This window comes from Eriocheir sinensis, chromosome 40 (genome assembly GCF_024679095.1).
Source record: "Eriocheir sinensis breed Jianghai 21 chromosome 40, ASM2467909v1, whole genome shotgun sequence".
Classification (NCBI taxonomy): Eukaryota; Metazoa; Arthropoda; class Malacostraca; order Decapoda; family Varunidae; genus Eriocheir; species Eriocheir sinensis.
In genome coordinates, this window is record NC_066548.1 from 6,640,133 (window position 1) to 6,657,682 (window position 17,550).

The 17,550-nt window shown below is 41.2% G+C and overlaps 2 protein-coding genes and 1 long non-coding RNA gene across 6 annotated transcripts; 2 read left to right on the top strand and 1 right to left on the bottom strand.

Annotated features, from left to right (window-relative positions):
- The first annotated feature begins 521 nt into the window (after nucleotides 1-521).
- On the top strand, nucleotides 522-8,197 carry LOC127009281 (major facilitator superfamily domain-containing protein 9-like). 3 transcript variants are annotated; one of them, XM_050882223.1, is made up of 8 exons: nucleotides 522-786; nucleotides 2,196-2,327; nucleotides 2,744-2,873; nucleotides 4,247-4,381; nucleotides 4,682-4,756; nucleotides 5,426-5,685; nucleotides 6,202-6,435; nucleotides 6,625-8,197. In XM_050882223.1, the coding sequence occupies exons 1-8, from the start codon at nucleotides 742-744 to the stop codon at nucleotides 6,808-6,810; spliced, it is 1,197 nt and encodes a 398-aa protein (XP_050738180.1). In that variant the 5' UTR covers nucleotides 522-741; the 3' UTR covers nucleotides 6,811-8,197. The 3 variants fall into 3 exon arrangements, with proteins under 3 accessions (XP_050738180.1, XP_050738181.1, XP_050738182.1); XM_050882224.1 differs by lacking the exon at nucleotides 522-786 and adding an exon at nucleotides 840-923; XM_050882225.1 differs by lacking the exon at nucleotides 522-786 and adding an exon at nucleotides 1,062-1,077.
- A 2,769-nt stretch (nucleotides 8,198-10,966) lies between these two features.
- Nucleotides 10,967-17,166, top strand: LOC127009282 (phenoloxidase-activating factor 2-like). 2 transcript variants are annotated; one of them, XM_050882227.1, is made up of 9 exons: nucleotides 10,967-11,141; nucleotides 11,241-11,322; nucleotides 12,401-12,515; nucleotides 13,174-13,275; nucleotides 15,078-15,207; nucleotides 15,713-15,827; nucleotides 16,027-16,195; nucleotides 16,300-16,470; nucleotides 16,651-17,166. In XM_050882227.1, the coding sequence occupies exons 1-9, from the start codon at nucleotides 11,012-11,014 to the stop codon at nucleotides 16,975-16,977; spliced, it is 1,341 nt and encodes a 446-aa protein (XP_050738184.1). In that variant the 5' UTR covers nucleotides 10,967-11,011; the 3' UTR covers nucleotides 16,978-17,166. The 2 variants fall into 2 exon arrangements, with proteins under 2 accessions (XP_050738184.1, XP_050738183.1); XM_050882226.1 differs by having other exon boundaries at nucleotides 11,241-11,321; nucleotides 12,394-12,515.
- LOC127009285 (uncharacterized) lies at nucleotides 14,333-15,070 on the bottom strand. The gene is made up of 3 exons (XR_007761779.1): nucleotides 14,918-15,070; nucleotides 14,462-14,557; nucleotides 14,333-14,413 (listed from the first exon to the last, which is right to left on the bottom strand). It is a non-coding gene; the product is annotated as an uncharacterized LOC127009285 (long non-coding RNA).
- Nucleotides 17,167-17,550: the final 384 nt, after the last annotated feature.

Sequence of the window (17,550 nt, forward strand, 5' to 3'; positions counted from 1 at the left end):
GTGTGTGTGTGTGTGTGTAGATAGATAGACAGATAGATAGATAGATAGGTAGATAGATAGATAGACAGACAGATAAACAGACAGACAGGCAGATATGTATAGATAGATAGATAGATAGATAGATACAGATAGATAGTTAGTCAGTTTGGCGTAGCATGATGGCGGCCACACTAGACTTCATTACACTTTTCCACGAGGGTGTGCACTCTATATCATGGCATCAATCTATCATGGCATCAATGGTTTGAATCTATCAATGGCATCAATCTATCGTGGTATTAGTCTATCAATGGCATGGTATGTCATCAATCTGTTACGGTATCAATCTATCAAGGGCATGACATCAATCTATCACAGGTATCAATCCATCAGTGTATAACTCTATCAGTGGCATCAGTCTTTCATGGCATCAATCTATCAGGATGGCGTAGCATCATGGCGGCTCTGCTTGACTTCATCCCTTAAACCACGAGGGTGCGCACTCTATCATGGCAATCTGTACAGCAAGAGCAAGAGCAACATTGTCTGTGACATCACGATCAAGTAACAAATGCCACTAACAGATGTTTATTTACTTCTGTCACTCACTAAATTATTCTTATTAATGTTGTACGCGGGAAACATCATCGCCAGTTCATCAGTCAACGTGAGGGAAAGCTTAAGGGCCTCACTCTCCCGGCCTGTGCAGTTGCGCCAGGCTGTTGGTGTGTTAATTAAGAGTGATTAATTAATTCGGGCATCATGAGGCCAACCACCCACCACATCATCTACGTCATGGGGTTTCTGGTAAGGACGTGACAGCTTGGGTATTAGTTAGGAAAGGACTCTGAGGTATTATATTGATTGGTTGACATGTTATAGTATGCGTAAGGGTGAGTAATTAACACATCACCCACCACATCATCTACGTCATGGGCTTTCTGGTAAGGACATGACAGCTTGGGTATTAGTTAGGAAAGGACTCTGAGGTATTATATTGATTGGTTGACATGTTATAGTATGCGTAAGAGTGAGTAATTAACACGAGGCACCATGAGCCCCACCACCCACTATATCATCCACGTCATGGGGTTTCTGGTAAGGACGTGACAGCTTGGTTAATAGTTAGGAAAGGACTCTGAGGTATTATATTGATTGGTTGACATGTTATAGTAGTAAAAGTAACTAATTACAGAGGTGGGCGCGGTACTGAAAAATCATTAGTGCGGTTGCGGTAGGGCAGTCCCATTTTTTTCTTTCCCAGTGCGGTACGCAGTGTGTGGTACGCGGTGTGCGGTACTGCAGTAGCGGTTGTCAAAATAAAAAATACTTCACTTTGCTAAACCACTTTCTGCATGTTTTTCCATTATCTTACAATTGCTTTGGAGTTTTTAAGCTTATAAAAAAAATGAAAAATCGGCCGGCACCACGGACGGGTCCGGGGTTGAAATGGCCGCCACCGTGCGGGTTAAAGAAGACTTGTAGCGCAGTAGTTTAGGCTGTCTATTTAGTATTTAATTTTGAACAATAACTGAAAAGTCAGAATGATTGAATCACTGATGACTGATACTGATTGACTGAGTCCGATTCACTGTAAAAAAAAGAAAAAAAAAGAAAACATTTCTGTGAGCATGCCACGCTGCAAATGTCGTCTTCGATAGTTTTCAAAGTTCCACAAAAAAGTACTGCAGGATTTTTTGGTGCGGTCCGCGGTAGTGTGGTATTTTCAGAAATTTTGCGGTAGTGCGGTACTTTTTTTGTGATGCGGTACTACCGCACTACTGCACTAAGTACAGCACTTGCCCACCTCTGACTAATTAACTCACGAGGCATCACCATCATGAGGCCAACCACCCACCACATCATCTTCGTCATGGGGTTTCTTGTAAGGACGTGACAGTTTGGCTAATAACAAGGGAAAAGCTGTGAGGCATTATATTGATCAGGGGTGGCTGGTACGTGACATGTTATCTAACTTCAGCGTATGGCTAGTTATGATGAAAATGTAAAAGTAGCCTGAAGACAAAGGAAAGCAAAAAGTTATTGTGAAATATGTAAGGATAGAACAGGATCTTTAGGTAGAAGGAATGGCATATCATGGCTTCTTCAACCCTGCCCACTAGCTGCCAGTCTAATCACTTCACAGCTTAAACTTCTATTAACTTTTCAGAAAAATGTTAAATTTTCAACGTGTTTCACTATAATTATTTTTACAGGATCTAATGGGAGTTAGTCTTATTCTGCCGCTGATCATGCCGGTGGTCAAGAGCCTCGGAACATCTCACTTTGCTGCTGGATGCATAACGTCCCTCTATGGTGCTATACAACTGTTGTCGAGTCCCTTGGCAGTGAGTGAGAAAATATCTTTAGTATCTTTAAGTTTGTGCAGTTTCCAGTTTCATAGATTCAAGATTATCCATGCCATTAGTCTTTTATTTTATTTTATTCCCTTGAACTGCCTGCTTTGCTGTAAAAATAAAGATTACTAATAAGAACAGATGAACCACTCAGTCTAGTGTCTGTCTTATTTATGTACATAGGTACATAGACCACATGATTGTTGTGTATGTACGGTAAAAATCACGGGAGCATAGGAAAAGTGGAAGATCAATAGGAGGGTTGATGCATGTAAAATTAAAACAATGGAAAAGGATTATGCTAAAGCATATAAACATCAGAGTTGTATTATTAAGGAAAGTTAAATTCCTACTCCTCTGTGTGTGGAGTCATGAAGCGGGATTTAGGTGCTCTTTCTTCAATGCAGGGATGGTTGAGTGACGGGATGGGGCGGCGGCCTGTGCTGCTGCTGTGTACTCTTGCAACTGCTCTCAGCTATGTGCTACTTGGAATTTCTAACTACTTACTACTAATTATCTTTGCCAGAGTTATAGCAGGTTTGTATCTGTCACACACACTTTCCCTGGGTCACTTTATTTCTGTTACTCTCTGTCCATCTCTTTCCCTGCCTGTTTGTCTGTCTGAAAAAGAATGCTTTTTTTATTAATTAGCAAAGGTGGGCATTCCACAATTTAAGTCTGCTAATCGCTAATCCACTAATAGCGGACTAACATAAAAATTTGCAGAATAGCGTTAGTGGAAAATTTGAAAAATTAGCGGTTTTGCAGTTAGTGGAATGCCAAAAATATAGCCTGCTCACGCAAACTTTTAAAAAAACTGCCAACAATGAAATTTCCTGGAAATATATGTAATGAGGATTCTGTATTTTGCTGTTTTAAAACTTCTGTTATATATAAAACATATAAAATAAATAAATATATAAATTATAAGGTAATTTTATTGGAAATTATGTTTTTAAATACCAATAAAGGGTTAGCAGAGTAAAAAATGGTTAGCAGTCTGTTGTGGACTTCATTAGTGGACTAAAAAAATTATTAACGTTAGCAATAGTGGACCGGCAAAGCCAGAAAATTTGCGGATTAGCGATTAGCGGAATGCCCAACAAAGTTAGCAGAATTGCGAATTGCAGACTAACAAAAAATTAGCGGGTGTCCACCTCTGTTAATTAGTGAATGATGTTCATATTATTGGACAGCATGATGGTATGGGATATATATACATGATTTTTGTCTGTATGGTATTTCACAAACATCAAATGGTGAAAGAGGCATGTTGAGGAAATTATCTTGCTAATGTATTGTGCCATGATACAGCCACATCAGGCTCAACCTCAATTTTTCATCATATAGAAATGTGCAGCAGCCCTGTCATCCACCCCTTGGTAATACAATCACTGGAGATGGACAAACTGATACCATCATAAATTTCTCTACTATTTTCTTTGTCATTCAAGACATCTAAGAGGAGGTTAAGAATGGGAACCTGGTATGTATCTCATAGTACTTCCATGAAAAAATAGTACGAGTAAAACTTTAGGCAATTTTCCCAAGAGAACCTCCAAGACAAAATTTTGAAATTCTTGTTTGTTTTAGTGAGGGAATATTTACTCTTTTCCTGTTTAGAATAAAATATTATTCCATATGAAATAAATATTTTACAATAAAAAAGGTAGTTTTACAAAAAGTTTTTCCTTTTTCTAATGTCATTAAAATTAAAATCCTCTAAACACTTACAGAGACATAAGGAGAAACAGTATAACTATAGTGTTTACAAGTGTTTTTTATGTAAGATTCTTCATCAAGAAAATAACCCCATAGTGAACATCATATTATAATAAAAATAATCTATGTGTTAATATAAGCAATGCACATCCTTGCAAAACAGTTTTCACAGCTATGTGTCCCTGCAGGTGTGTTTAAGCACAGCCAGACCATGTGCCGCGCTGTGCTTGTGGACATCACTCGTGTCCAGGACAGGTCACAAGTCTTTGGTACCTTCAATGCCACGTCCAGCATGGGTTTCATTGTTGGCCCTATGCTAGGAGGTAAGGATTCAATTCTCATTGTGGATATTTATTACAAGTGTTATAACCATTAATCATTTTGATGTACTATAGAGTTGCATACTAAACTTTACATTTCAACTAAAGTATAAACTATTAAATGTAGCTTTGCATTTACTTCCTACTTTGACTATAGTAGTAGCAGTCAGAAAGCAGTGTTGGGAAATCAGTCTAGTATTTCTCCATTTTTATTTGAGATTCACAATTATTAAGTATTCACTTGACATTCAATTGTGACAATAAGTAAGTTATTTCATGTCATCTAATAAGTAAATGTTTCAGGGCATCTCTCTGAGCTAAATAATGGCTTCACTGTTGTCTGCAACCTGGCAGCAGTCGTGTTTGTAGTTGTCTTTGGTAAGTGTGCACATGATAATTGCTGTTTATCTTAGGCCTGCCAAGTCTTTGGTCACTGTAATTGGGACTTTACAACTGAGTTTAGATAGAGGGTAGCATTGGTGTCAGTTTGCTTGTGTAGATGAGATGAAATGGCATAATTCCTTCTATAATTTTCTAACAAGCTATGGGGCAGAGTACCATAATACTTTATTCAAATAATTCAAGTTGTTATAGAATATAACAGAAGAAAACCTTAGTGAAACTGCAATAACACAGTGAAAAAATCCCGTAATGAACACCACTGAGTGCCGGGAATTGAACCCAAGCCTTCTGAGTAGAAGTCAGGGTAGCATACCAACTACTACCACTGCTAAGGCAGAGAGGTAACATCTTGGTGACCGTTTGGTGTAGTTTCACTTATGTTTAAGGACAGACCACTTAGTCCATGTTATCTGAACATCTATGTAAATCAATCTATTAATTTATGCATGGCAAGGATGCAAAAACTTTCCTTGAGGGGTGGCATGGCAGAAGTTTTTACAGTTCTTTTTATTCATATATTCTTGTTTGGCAGCATTAATAATTAAACTGTAGCAGTATCAAGTCTGAAATAAAAACATGTGTTTCTAGTAAAATGTGTTTGACATTATTGGATTAATTTCAATATGCTTTTCTCATTGTCCACAGCGTTGTGTTACGTGTTCATCCCAGAAAAAGTTGTGGACCAGGGCAGCATCAGAGATGTTAAAAAGAAATCCAAAAAAGGAGGGATCTGTCAATCACTTTCTTTCATGAATGAAATTGAGTGGGATATTTTTTGGGACGTCTTTCTCATCCGTTTTTTCCTGAGCTTCTCTTCACTTGTCTACAGGACTAATTTTTCTCTCTTGATAAATGAAAAATTTGGAGTAAACCAAAAAATCATCGGATACCTCCTTTCCTTTCAGGTGAGCAATGTCGTGCTTCCACATATCAGAAAAGAGAAACACTTTGAAAAGGATAGTCTGTCTCAGTCTCCACATGTGCGTGTGTGTGTGTGTGTGTGTGTGTGTAAGTAGTAATGCCAGCTACAAAGCTGTGAGTCCAACTGGGATCAATCCCAACTCAAGGTGTGTGGCTCCCAGCTCACCCAACTGTTCATCTCCCTTTTGAATGGGCATAGGTCTGTTGCGATTCAGATATATATATATATATATATATATATATATATATATATATATATATATATATATATATATATATATATATCTCTCTCTCTCTCTCTTTTTTTTTTTTTTCTGTATGGCATAAATAGATCTCATTGTATGCATATAATATTGAATGTAAAACTTCTTGACTGATGTAAGAGACTTCATACTTTCTTTCAATTGCATTATATAGAGTCTGCTATATTTTACATATTTCCTTATTTATCTGAAGCTTGTGGTTAAGACATCAGTAAAATGTATGCTTATCTCACTCAGGGCATCATCAGTGCGATGGCAGGATTCTTCACTGGCCGGGTGTCCAGGTTGTATCAGAACCCCACAAAGGAGTTATTCCACAGCTCCATCCTACTGTGTTTTGCCCTCCTTGGACTTAGTGTTGCCCCATCGTTGCCCTTCCTGGTGGCGTGTCTAGTGCCACTATGCATCAGCAGTGCTGTCATTAGAGTTAGCAGCAGTGCAGTCACCATAGGCCGCTGCAAGCCATCAAAGGTGAGTCAGGCTGTATTTTGGCAGGTTAATGGAATAAAAGGGTGTTTCTACTCTTGTGAATTGAATGCTTATCTTAGTCTAGCTGGGTGTTGTAATAGCACTGTCATCACAAAGTATAGTATTCATTCAGTAATGAATGATTATCACTGAATGTATTGCTAAATATGTTCATTTTCATTTATGCCTCAGGTGGGCTCAGTCACTGGGTTTGGGCAGAGCATTGCATCTGTTGCCCGGATGGTAACCCCAATGGTGGCAGGAGCAGCTCAGCAGGCCAGTCTCCATGGCCCCGGGTTAGTGGGGACATTGTCAGCTTCCATCGGAGCATCCCTCGCTGGCTGGGTGTCTCATGAAACAAAGCTAAAAGAACTATAGTTAAGAGAAGAGTGATATTGATATTGCACCCGACATACATTTGTTACCATTGTTCATAGTAATATACATTTATTATGTACATTGTGTGTAATCTAGTCAGTGGGTGCATCATGGGGGTTTCTCCCAGTCTTGATGCACATGAGAAATTGATCTATTCATGAGAATGAATATTTTTCCAAACATTCCACATAGGATTTGCATACCTGGGCTCCCAACACAGGAAGGCGAACACTATTGTTGAGGCAAGGGAACCCTGTGGCTAAAGGCATTTTGCAGTCTTCTTCTGTGTCTCAGGAAATCACATAGTTTTCCTTCTCCCACTTAGATCAATTTCTTGTGCTTTGATTTTTCTTCTGTCATTCTTCAAATCATCACATTCTCTATAGTAGTGAGACCAGACCCCTCATGAGATGCGCCAGACCCCTTATGAGATGCCGGCTTTCTAATTTTTTACCCCTTCATGGGAACTTTTCAGGAATGAATGCACTGTTAGCCACCAAGTATCTTGAGGGGGGGGAGTTCCTCGTTTCAAAGTACATGAGAAACAGATCTATGCAGGAGACTATATCTTCTTCCAAATATTCTGCTCGGGATTCGATACTGGGCCCCTTAGACGGGCAGGTGGACACTAGCATCAAGCCATAGGAATCCCCCAGCTTAAGGCATTTTAGACTTTTTTCGCATCTCGGTTCAGTTCAGGTTGACATGTCAAAGTCACAAATTGAGAAAATTATGCACCTGTGCACAAATATTACTCGTTGTTTTCCTCAAAGTTGGTTACCTACAGTATGTTTTACAAATACATTCCTGTTTTGAGGTCACTGATGAGCATACATATCTTGAGTTGTGGTGCTTTGTGAGACATAGGAGTTGTGTTGCTCAGTGGTTCAAGATTTACAAAAGTTGTGTGCTTAAGACACACACACACACACACACATATTGCCGATTCTGGTCTTCTGAGAATCCTAAAGTGAAAGGTGACCAGACTACTCCTGTAGTTAATATCTCATACTTCCATCCACAGTGTTCGTGTAGGGGAGCTGAAAGAGTTTTCTGGTTATTTGGAGATAGAATGTTAGCGGTTGCAAGGGTACAGTAAAACAAGGTGTTTTGCAATAATGTTGGCACTTGAAAGAATAATTAAGATATTTCCTGGTTTAAGATCGTAGTTTCAGAGTCAAAGCAAATTTCTGGTGATACTGAAGACTTTTTTTTGACAACCCACATTCAGAAATATGGTTAAATTATATTCATTCTCAAGCAGCTTACTTTCACCAATTGGCTTTAAAGATTGGAAGCAAAACTACCTTGGCTGTGGAAGTGTTGATTGTAGTTTGTAATTTAAGGTGAAGTGACACTTGGAAATAATAAAAAGATGAAAAATATGTATTTCGAGTTTTAAATGCCATAGGTTGCCTTGATCCTTTCTCACTCTGAGAGTTTGGCTTTCGTACAACAGTTTAAATATTTCCCCCCAAAAATGTTATTTTGAGACATCCTGAAAGCACTCATCCAGGATGAATCTACATTTTATGCATTGTCTGTTATGTATGTAGGAGACCAGATGACATTTAGGATTAGGGATGGTTTAACAATTGCAATCATACCAACCCTAATCCTAAATGATAAGATATCATATGGCCACTTAAACCTGTTTTTAACTTCTAAATATGAAATATTTTAGTTAATGTTGTAGGAGATACTTAGGTATGGCACTGATGTAATCTCTCACAACAAAAATAAATCAGTGAAATTATCTGAAAACAAACGGACTTGTCCCACAAGCGGTGCTTCCCCTTAAAAGGAAACTCTGCAGTCAAAGAAAGATAATGCAATTTTTTGCCACACTCAGGCAGAAGACTTGGGGACAAACTTGAGCAGGAAGGCCGAGGTGATCCTTCAGCCGTCAGGAAGGAAGCAGTGGAGGTAGTTTTAAAAAGCATGTGTTCAGCACTTGGATTAGCGATCAGCTCACCAAGTCTTGATTTCATGCAAAGGGTTTCACTGAAAAGTTCCAATGTGGTTTGGTGCTGAGAAAAATATGAATTTTAATTCTGAAAACAAACTCTACCCTCGATTCTGACTCAAGTTTATGTGATCAGTTTAGTTGTATTGCAAAGTACACTTGTGAGAAAGTACCTGAGTAGTATAAGTCGAACCTACCACCAGACTATTAATGAGTGCAAATATTCACTCACTTCAAGGCCAGAGTTATCAGTCACCAGCGAATGTCAGAAATGGTGCAATTCGTATTTGACATTCTAGGAACGAATACTTGATCTGCTACACGTGCATTTTGTCACGAATAAGATTTGGACATTTGAAATAAAAAAATCCCAACACTGAAAGCATCACTAACAACAAAGCTGAACTTTAAGTAAACTTATATGGAGTTCTACACTATGTTGATATCATCTCCAGAATTATTGAAGAAGATTTGATCCAGCAAAAAGTGCACATTTGAGGTAAGAAGAAATTTATTTACACACTCTTTGATGTGTGTGTGTGTGTGTGTGTGTGTGTGTGTGTATAGGGTTATTATTTATTGTAAAATATCAAAGATTGACTTTTCACGATTTATAAAATGTGGGTGAAAATACACTTACTGAAACATAAAAATCAACAGATTTTTATAATACTTGACAAATGCCTGGCAGCCCCTACATACTATAGCCTACATCTTCCACTCGCTAGTGCTCTCTATTTTAATGTATGGCTGTGAGATATGGACACTAAGAAGTGACTTGAAAAGGTGAGGTGGTGTCTTTTGGAAATATGTGCCCATGCAGAATCACTAGAATGACTGTGTCGAACCGGCGATAACTTTGTGAGACTGCTTCGAAGTTTATTACTTGCATTGTCCGTGAACGCCACCTCCAGCTATACGGGCATGTGGCAGTGGCACAATACTACCCAGAAGTCGACCCTGCTTTCCGGACTGGGTTATATAATCTATTTGAAAATACCAATTTCAGTGGAATAATTAAGTCAAACGCGTAATGTCTCTCACTTCATTCAGTAGATATCTTAAGCTACCCAACAGTACGAGTTTGATTTAATCAACTGAAACTTGTATTATCAAATCGGTTATATAGCTCAATCCGCTGAGCAGAGCCGACGTCTGGGTTACGCGCCACATGCCCGCATAGTCGGGGTTGGCGTTCACGGGCTATGCCGGTAATGGGCTTCGAAGCAGTCTCGTGGACTACAATAGCCAGCTTGACAGTCAGCATAGCGAATCTGCGCAGAAACATTACCAGAGGGCACCACTTCACCTCTTCAAGCCGCTATTTAATGTTCATATCTCACAACCATACATTAAGGTAGGGAGCAGGTAACTAATCTATGCAAATGTTGAAAAGGGATGGGACAAGGACGCAGCGCTCTCACTCCCGTCCCGTTGTTCACAGGAATGAAGCAGTTGGTACCCCCTACACCATTAACATATTTCACAGCATTTTTAGTCCCAGTCAGTGGATCAGCAGTCCTGGAGAAATCCCACGGAGTTGCAGAAGATCCCATAGGGCCTTGCGATGCACTGAAATGCCTTGTCAAGATCGGCATAGGCTGCAAACATTTCCTTAAGAAAATTTATAAATTAACTATAATTATAGCATTTCAAGGCTACAATGTTGAGTCATCACAGTAGCTAACTGTCGACAAAGAAGTATGAGGGAGATTGAATGGATCTTTTGTGTCGTGTCATTATACAGAGCAAAGTATAAGTATGAAGTTTAAATAAAGTCCAACTATACATATTGGAGTCATAAAGCAAGCAGTAAACATTGCATGGTTAATCACATGGTGGAGTCTGCAATAGAGGGCAGACCTGCCAAGTTTCACCTTGTTAATTTCTCCCACTCTCATGTATCGAAAGAACCGCGTTTCGTTGTATCGACTCAACATTCAGTTTTGTGTTGCCAATACGTTGACTGAGCTAGGATTATCTGAACGAAATCTCCCATCAAAGGTTAATTATGATTATTAATTATTAGCCCAAATCGAAGCATGTCGTAGGAAGAACGGACGGATTATACTGCAAAATTATAAAGTTAAAATATATCTGTCAAGAGCGTACAGCTAAGTAGTATGCAATGACCTGTGACGTCACGGCCACCTAGCAGAGGTTGGTGCTGAGGGCCTTGCTCACCCGCAGTGTGGCTCGGGAAGGGATCAAGGAAGGAGTTGATGGTAACCAGATATGAAGGGCGCCACTTTTGTCATTGCCGCGTGTTTGGTGGTGTGTTGGGTTGGTGGAGTGTCGGGGCTGTACAATGACGGCTGTCCCCCGGATGCAGAATGTGTTCCCAGACACGTATGCAGAAACGGAAGTGAGTAGACCATTATTACACTGCCACTTTTCATTTGAGATAGTTTTGCTGTATGGTTGCTGCGCGAGGGTTCAAAATAACCTTCCTTTATTTCTCCAGTCGTGCGGCCGCTGAGCCCTAGTGCCTGTGGGAGCCATGTCAACGACCCCCGGGTGTGCTGCCGAGGGGATCACGGGGTAAGGTGAGTATTAAGTTTGTTAATTCTGTTCGCCGGAAACTCGCAGAAAAGTTTAGCCTTTCGTGATGTGGGCAGATGATGTACATGATTTCTCCATTAGACAGTAAGGGTACAGTTCATAAGTAAAGTGACCCAATTGCGCTGCCACCTGTTTAGCAGCGTTTCTTTATGCTCAATGATCCGTGTTAACTGCCGCGTTGGGAAGCTTTTTTTTTTTTCAATTTCTTATTACTTCCTCTATAAATGCTTATTACTTCCTCTATAAATGTTTACAAAAGGTCTATGAAAGAACCCTTACATTTTCACACCGTAGCTAGTTTCAGATAAAAAAAAACCGGCTTATCATTGGAAGCACCACTCAAACCCAATATTCGGGTAAAGAATCGTTTTAGGTCAGTGCCTGTATCTCATAATCTACTTTATGGAACATCAGTATCTCTTCATATATCTTTTCTCCAAAACCTTCAACAGTCATGGAAACACTTTTCAAAATCCAATTCAAGGATTTTTTTTTTTTTTTTTTTTACTCTTGAAAATAGGGGATAATGTTTACGAAAGCGCGTCGCCTCCTCTGGCGGCGGCCGCGGCCGTAAAATAACTCGCAGAGGGTTTAGGGTCGGGGAGCATATTTAAACTACTCCAACCGAACTTTACGACCTACTAACGGGGTGGCTGCGCCCCCCTCGACCCCCCCTTCTATCCAGGGAGGGTTACGCCCCCCTCTGGACCCCCAACCCCCCCACATGTATATGTGACTTATTTCAGCGAGGAGGTATTTCTCGCAATACCGGCTGCAGCGTCGCCGCGCCCGTCGCCAGAGGCGACGCGCTATCGTAAACATTATCCCCTATTTTCAGGAGTAAAAAAAAAGTCCTTGAATTGGAGTTTCAAAGCGTTTCCATGACTGTTGAAGGTTTGTAGAAAAGATATATGAGGAGACACTGATGTTTCATAAGGTAGGTAATGAGATACTGGCACGGACATAATACGAATCTTAACCAATATTCGTAGTAATTTAGCACGTGAAAGAATTATTATAATGCATTTTATATTAATTACATTTATGGTCTGGCCGTCACAGGCAAGATAGGAGCCCGTACGGTATGGATTACTACGATGAGCGCTACGGAAGGTTGTACGGGAACCCCCTCTCGACGTTCGCCAGGGAACTGCTGAGCAAGTACAGACCCAAAGATGTAAGTACGGGCATTTTTTCCACAAGTCCTGGGGATCAGGGACTCTTAACGTAAGACTATAGACACTGTAGCATTAATTCAGAGCCTTGTTATATGTATTTTGTTGAAAAGGCTTCATATTGACACCCGGTTCGAACACCAAACGATCCGGAAACGAATCCTCTTAAATAAAAGCAGGGAGTACTTATTAGTAGGCAGGAAAAGAATGAGAGGAAGCTAGGTTAGTATGTGCTAGTAGGCTATACGCGAGAGCTGTAAGTTAATTTGTTCCTTGCAAGGTAAGGGGAGGGGGATTATTGTTGTTAGTGAAAGTTAAAAGTTTCAGAATTTGTGTGGGTGGTAACTTGCTGGTTCTGTCTTCGAGGACTTGGGCTCGTATAAATTTTGATGTTTAGAAATGCTCTTGTCACCACTCTTAGTTTATATTTAAACTCCTTACAAAATCAAGGCGGACTAGATGTGGATAGGTTTGGTTGTATGAGATTAGGATCCGGCCTTTGGTGTAGCTATTATACCTTGAAAATATGTCTTGGGCAGTGATTTGGTGACATACTAATCCTGTTTTTTTATACCTAAAGAGTATTGCATTTTCTTCCATTCAAAAAAAAAAAAAATGGAAGCAAGAACCTTAACATATTTGCCAAAATTTTACACGCAGGAGTGCGGGGTGAGGTTCCATTCTCCAAGCGACATGGCGAGGGTGTCCACGGGCTACGTGGGGGATAAAGGGTTTACCAGCTTCGGGGAGTTCCCGTGGCACGTAAGTAGTGGAGTGGCGAATGGTGGAATGAAGATTATTATATACAGTGGGTTATATTAGGCTACTTGCTCTGGGTTATATTAGTCTACTTGCTCTGGGTTATATTAGTCTACTTGCTCTGGGTTATATTAGGCTACTTGCTCTGGGTTATATTAGGCTACTTGCTCTGGGTTATATTAGGCTACTTGCTCTGGGTTATATTAGGCTACTTGCTCTGGGTTATATTAGGCTACTTGCTCTGGGTTATATTAGGCTACTTGCTCTGGGTTATATTAGGCTACTTGCTCTGGGTTATATTAGGCTACTTGCTCTGGGTTATATTAGGCTACTTGCTCTGGGTTATATTAGGCTACTTGCTCTGGGTTATTAGGTACTTGCTCTGGGTTATATTAGGCTACTTGCTCTGGGTTATATTAGGCTACTTGCTCTGGGTTATATTAGGCTACTTGCTCTGGGTTATATTAGGCTACTTGCTCTGGGTTATATTAGGCTACTTGCTCTGGGTTATATTAGGCTACTTGCTCTGGGTTACATTAGGCTACTTGCTCTGGGTTACATTAGGCTACTTGCTCTGGGTTACATTAGGCTACTTGCTCTGGGTTATATTAGGCTACTTGCTCTGGGTTATATTAGGCTACTTGCTCTGGGTTATATTAGGCTACTTGCTCTGGGTTACATTAGGCTACTTGCTCTGGGTTAAATTAGGCTACTTGCTCTGGGTTACATTAGGCTACTTGCTCTGGGTTATATTAGGCTACTTGCTCTGGGTTACATTAGGCTACTTGCTCTGGGTTACATTAGGCTACTTGCTCTGGGTTACATTAGGCTACTTGCTCTGGGTTTCATTCGGCTACTTGCTCTGGGTTTTATTAGGCTACTTGCTCTGGGTTACATTAGGCTACTTGCTCTGGGTTACATTAGGCTACTTGCTCTGGGTTACATTAGGCTACTTGCTCTGGGTTACATTAGGCTACTTGCTCTGGGTTACATTAGGCTACTTGCTCTGGGTTACATTAGGCTACTTGCTCTGGGTTACATTAGGCTACTTGCTCTCACATTAGGCTACTTGCTCTGGGTTACATTAGGCTACTTGCTCTGGGTTACATTAGGCTACTTGCTCTGGGTTACATTAGGCTACCTGCTCTGGGTTACATTAGGCTACTTGCTCTGGGTTACATTAGGCTACTTGCTCTGGGTTACATTAGGCTACTTGCTCTGGGTTACATTAGGCTACTTGCTCTGGGTTACATTAGGCTACTTGCTCTGGGTTACATTAGGCTACCTGCTCTGGGTTACATTAGGCTACCTGCTCTGGGTTACATTAGGCTACCTGCTCTGGGTTACATTAGGCTACCTGCTCTGGGTTACATTAGGCTACCTGCTCTGGGTTACATTAGGCTACCTGCTCTGGGTTACATTAGGCTACTTGCTCTGGGTTACATTAGGCTACCTGCTCTGGGTTACATTAGGCTACCTGCTCTGGGTTACATTAGGCTACCTGCTCTGGGTTACATTAGGCTACCTGCTCTGGGTTACATTAGGCTACCTGCTCTGGGTTACATTAGGCTACCTGCTCTGGGTTACATTAGGCTACCTGCTCTGGGTTACATTAGGCTACCTGCTCTGGGTTACATTAGGCTACTTGCTCTGGGTTACATTAGGCTACTTGCTCTGGGTTATATTAGGCTACTTGCTCTGGGTTATATTAGGCTACTTGCCCTTAGTGCTTGGATTCGCAATTGTACTTCTGTATGAATGGGATCAGTATATCATTTGTTTCCCAACGTTCGTCATTGGTGCAGGTGGCTTTGCTCGTGCGGGAAAGGCGCCACCGTTCACCGTACTCGAGGCAGCTGACCACCTACAGGTACCACTGCGGCGCCACGCTGATACATCCCGTGCTGCTACTCACTGCCGCACACTGCGTGAAGGGTAAGTGAAGCCGTGAAGGCCCTACAATTTTTCATTAGCGGTCTCGCCCGTCATGCTGATAGTCAGCGCGGTGACCCAGCTCGGTATAGCACGATATGTCTCGAGGAGGTGGCACAGGGCATCGTTGGTGGCGAACTTACTTGTAACCATACTGACCTAAACGATTGGTGTAATAAAATCGTGGCTAAGCAGTGGAGTAGACGGAGAACCATGAAAACATGTTCGAAAGTTTATTTTTCTGCACCGCTCCGCCGCCTCGTTAAAAGTCTCTAGTCCACTCGTCCAGCGCCAGCGCTCGCTCCTATAATAACTTGAACGCGTTTCTCAGAAATTCAGTTGTTTCCAGTGTTTTCGTGAATACATAAATCTGTTTCTTTTTGCATCGGCTCCATGATTTAAGGCACAGTTTGTTCAGAAGTGAAAAAAGTCCTGCAAACCCCTACGCTTGATGGGTATCGGCAACTTTTGTTATAGTGATACATCACACATTGGGGGTGTTCTGTAGGTGTCAAGATGAACAGACTGAAGGCTCACCTTGGGGAGTGGAACCTGTACAGCACGTCGGGGGAGCTCTTCCCTGCCGTAGAGAGACTGATATCCAGGATCTTCATTCACAGCGGGTAAGTTTTTTTTCTTTGTGTAAAATGTAACCGGAAAATTAGTAAAAAACCTGTAATTTCATTAGACAAGCCATTAGACAAGCCGTATTCCCATTGTTTATAATCTTTATGGAATACAAGCCGTATTCCCATTGTTTATAATCTTTATGGAATACAAGACCAAATTGGTACTTCGCTAATCAAGATAAATTTCTTCCAGCTACAACCAAGCTACTTTCCTGAACGACATCGCACTTCTGCAAATGGACAGGCCAGTTGACACGTCGAAAACGCCCCACATTGCCCCGGCGTGCCTCCCAGAATCCACTTATAAGTTTGAAGAAGATAAAAAATGTTTCATTGTTGGATGGGGTGATGATCTATATAAGGTAGTATATTTAGAGGTTTTTAGTACCAATACGGTTATAAATGTTAAAATATCATAACGGGTCAAAAGCAGGTACGAAGATTAATTATACTCTTGTTTTGCCAGCCAATTCTTGGAAGCAATATACTGAAAGCGACATCGGTGGTCTACCCTACCGACGAGGAAGAGTGTGCAGACAAGCTGTACGCGTCCATCCCACATATCAGCGATGAGTTCGTCTTGAACGAGGACAGTCAGAAGTGTATCTCCGGAGGACATGGAAGAGATGCCTGCACTGTGAGTACTTTGAAAAAAAAAAATAAATAAATAAATAAAAATCTGGAAGCAAACAATCGACTTGGTTACTTTTGAAAGGGCAGGCAGTTATTAGATCTCATATCATAGTTGCCCATATGAAAACGTTAGTAGAGACCTCCGAGGAGATAATTTAACATGTTTATAATTGCTGCGAGCCAGGGTGATGGCGGAGGTGCTGTGGTGTGCCCGCTGGACAACACTGAGGGCCCCAATGCCTGCCATGACCACGACTGTGAGGACGAGCACTACTTCGTGGCCGGCATACTGTCCTTCGGTTCCCCGGTGTGTGGCGAAGATTCGGTCACTGTAGTAACGGACATAATCAAGAAGATTGACTGGATTAACACAATTATTAGCCCTGCTGGAGGCCTCAAGAACTATGATTACCAATACCACCTCAAAGGCGGACCCTTCCAACATGCTGGAAGGTCGGGCCCCTTAGCGCCGGAGGAGCCCCGGTCGTCAAATAGCACTTCCACCTCATAAGAGGGCAAATTTAAAGATGGGTTAGGGGGTGGTGTAGGATCTATATCGAACATGAAATCAACAACATGACTGTCTTGCATTGAATTGAAAGCTTTTCCTAATGTATCCGCAGAGTCTTAGACTTCTTTTAGTGTTGGCAGTTTAGAATCCATACTTTATAATAAATAATTTAATAAACTAAAAATTGATGGTGATATTTTGGTGTATCCTAAACCGCCTCAAGCCTTATAATAAGACCTTATAAATCGGACTTTGTGAATTCCCTATATATTAAATCGTATATGCGCCTCCGCGGAGAGGGGGGCGTCCCTGACTACGGATTCGCGGGCCTGGGTTCGAATCCCTGGGCAGTCGGCGTGCTGCCCACCCAGTTGTTCATCCTTTTTGGGATAGTCTATTAACTGTTATAAATGGAAACCTGGGGAAAAACTGTGGTAACCCGGTTGTTACACACTGGCCGCGTGTCTGACTGATTAGGTATCTTTCACTTCGGACTGAAAGGACCGAAGGGACGGAGTTGAGCACTGCCGCCACGCGTAGCTATAGCGCATGCTCCAAAATTTATCAATTAAT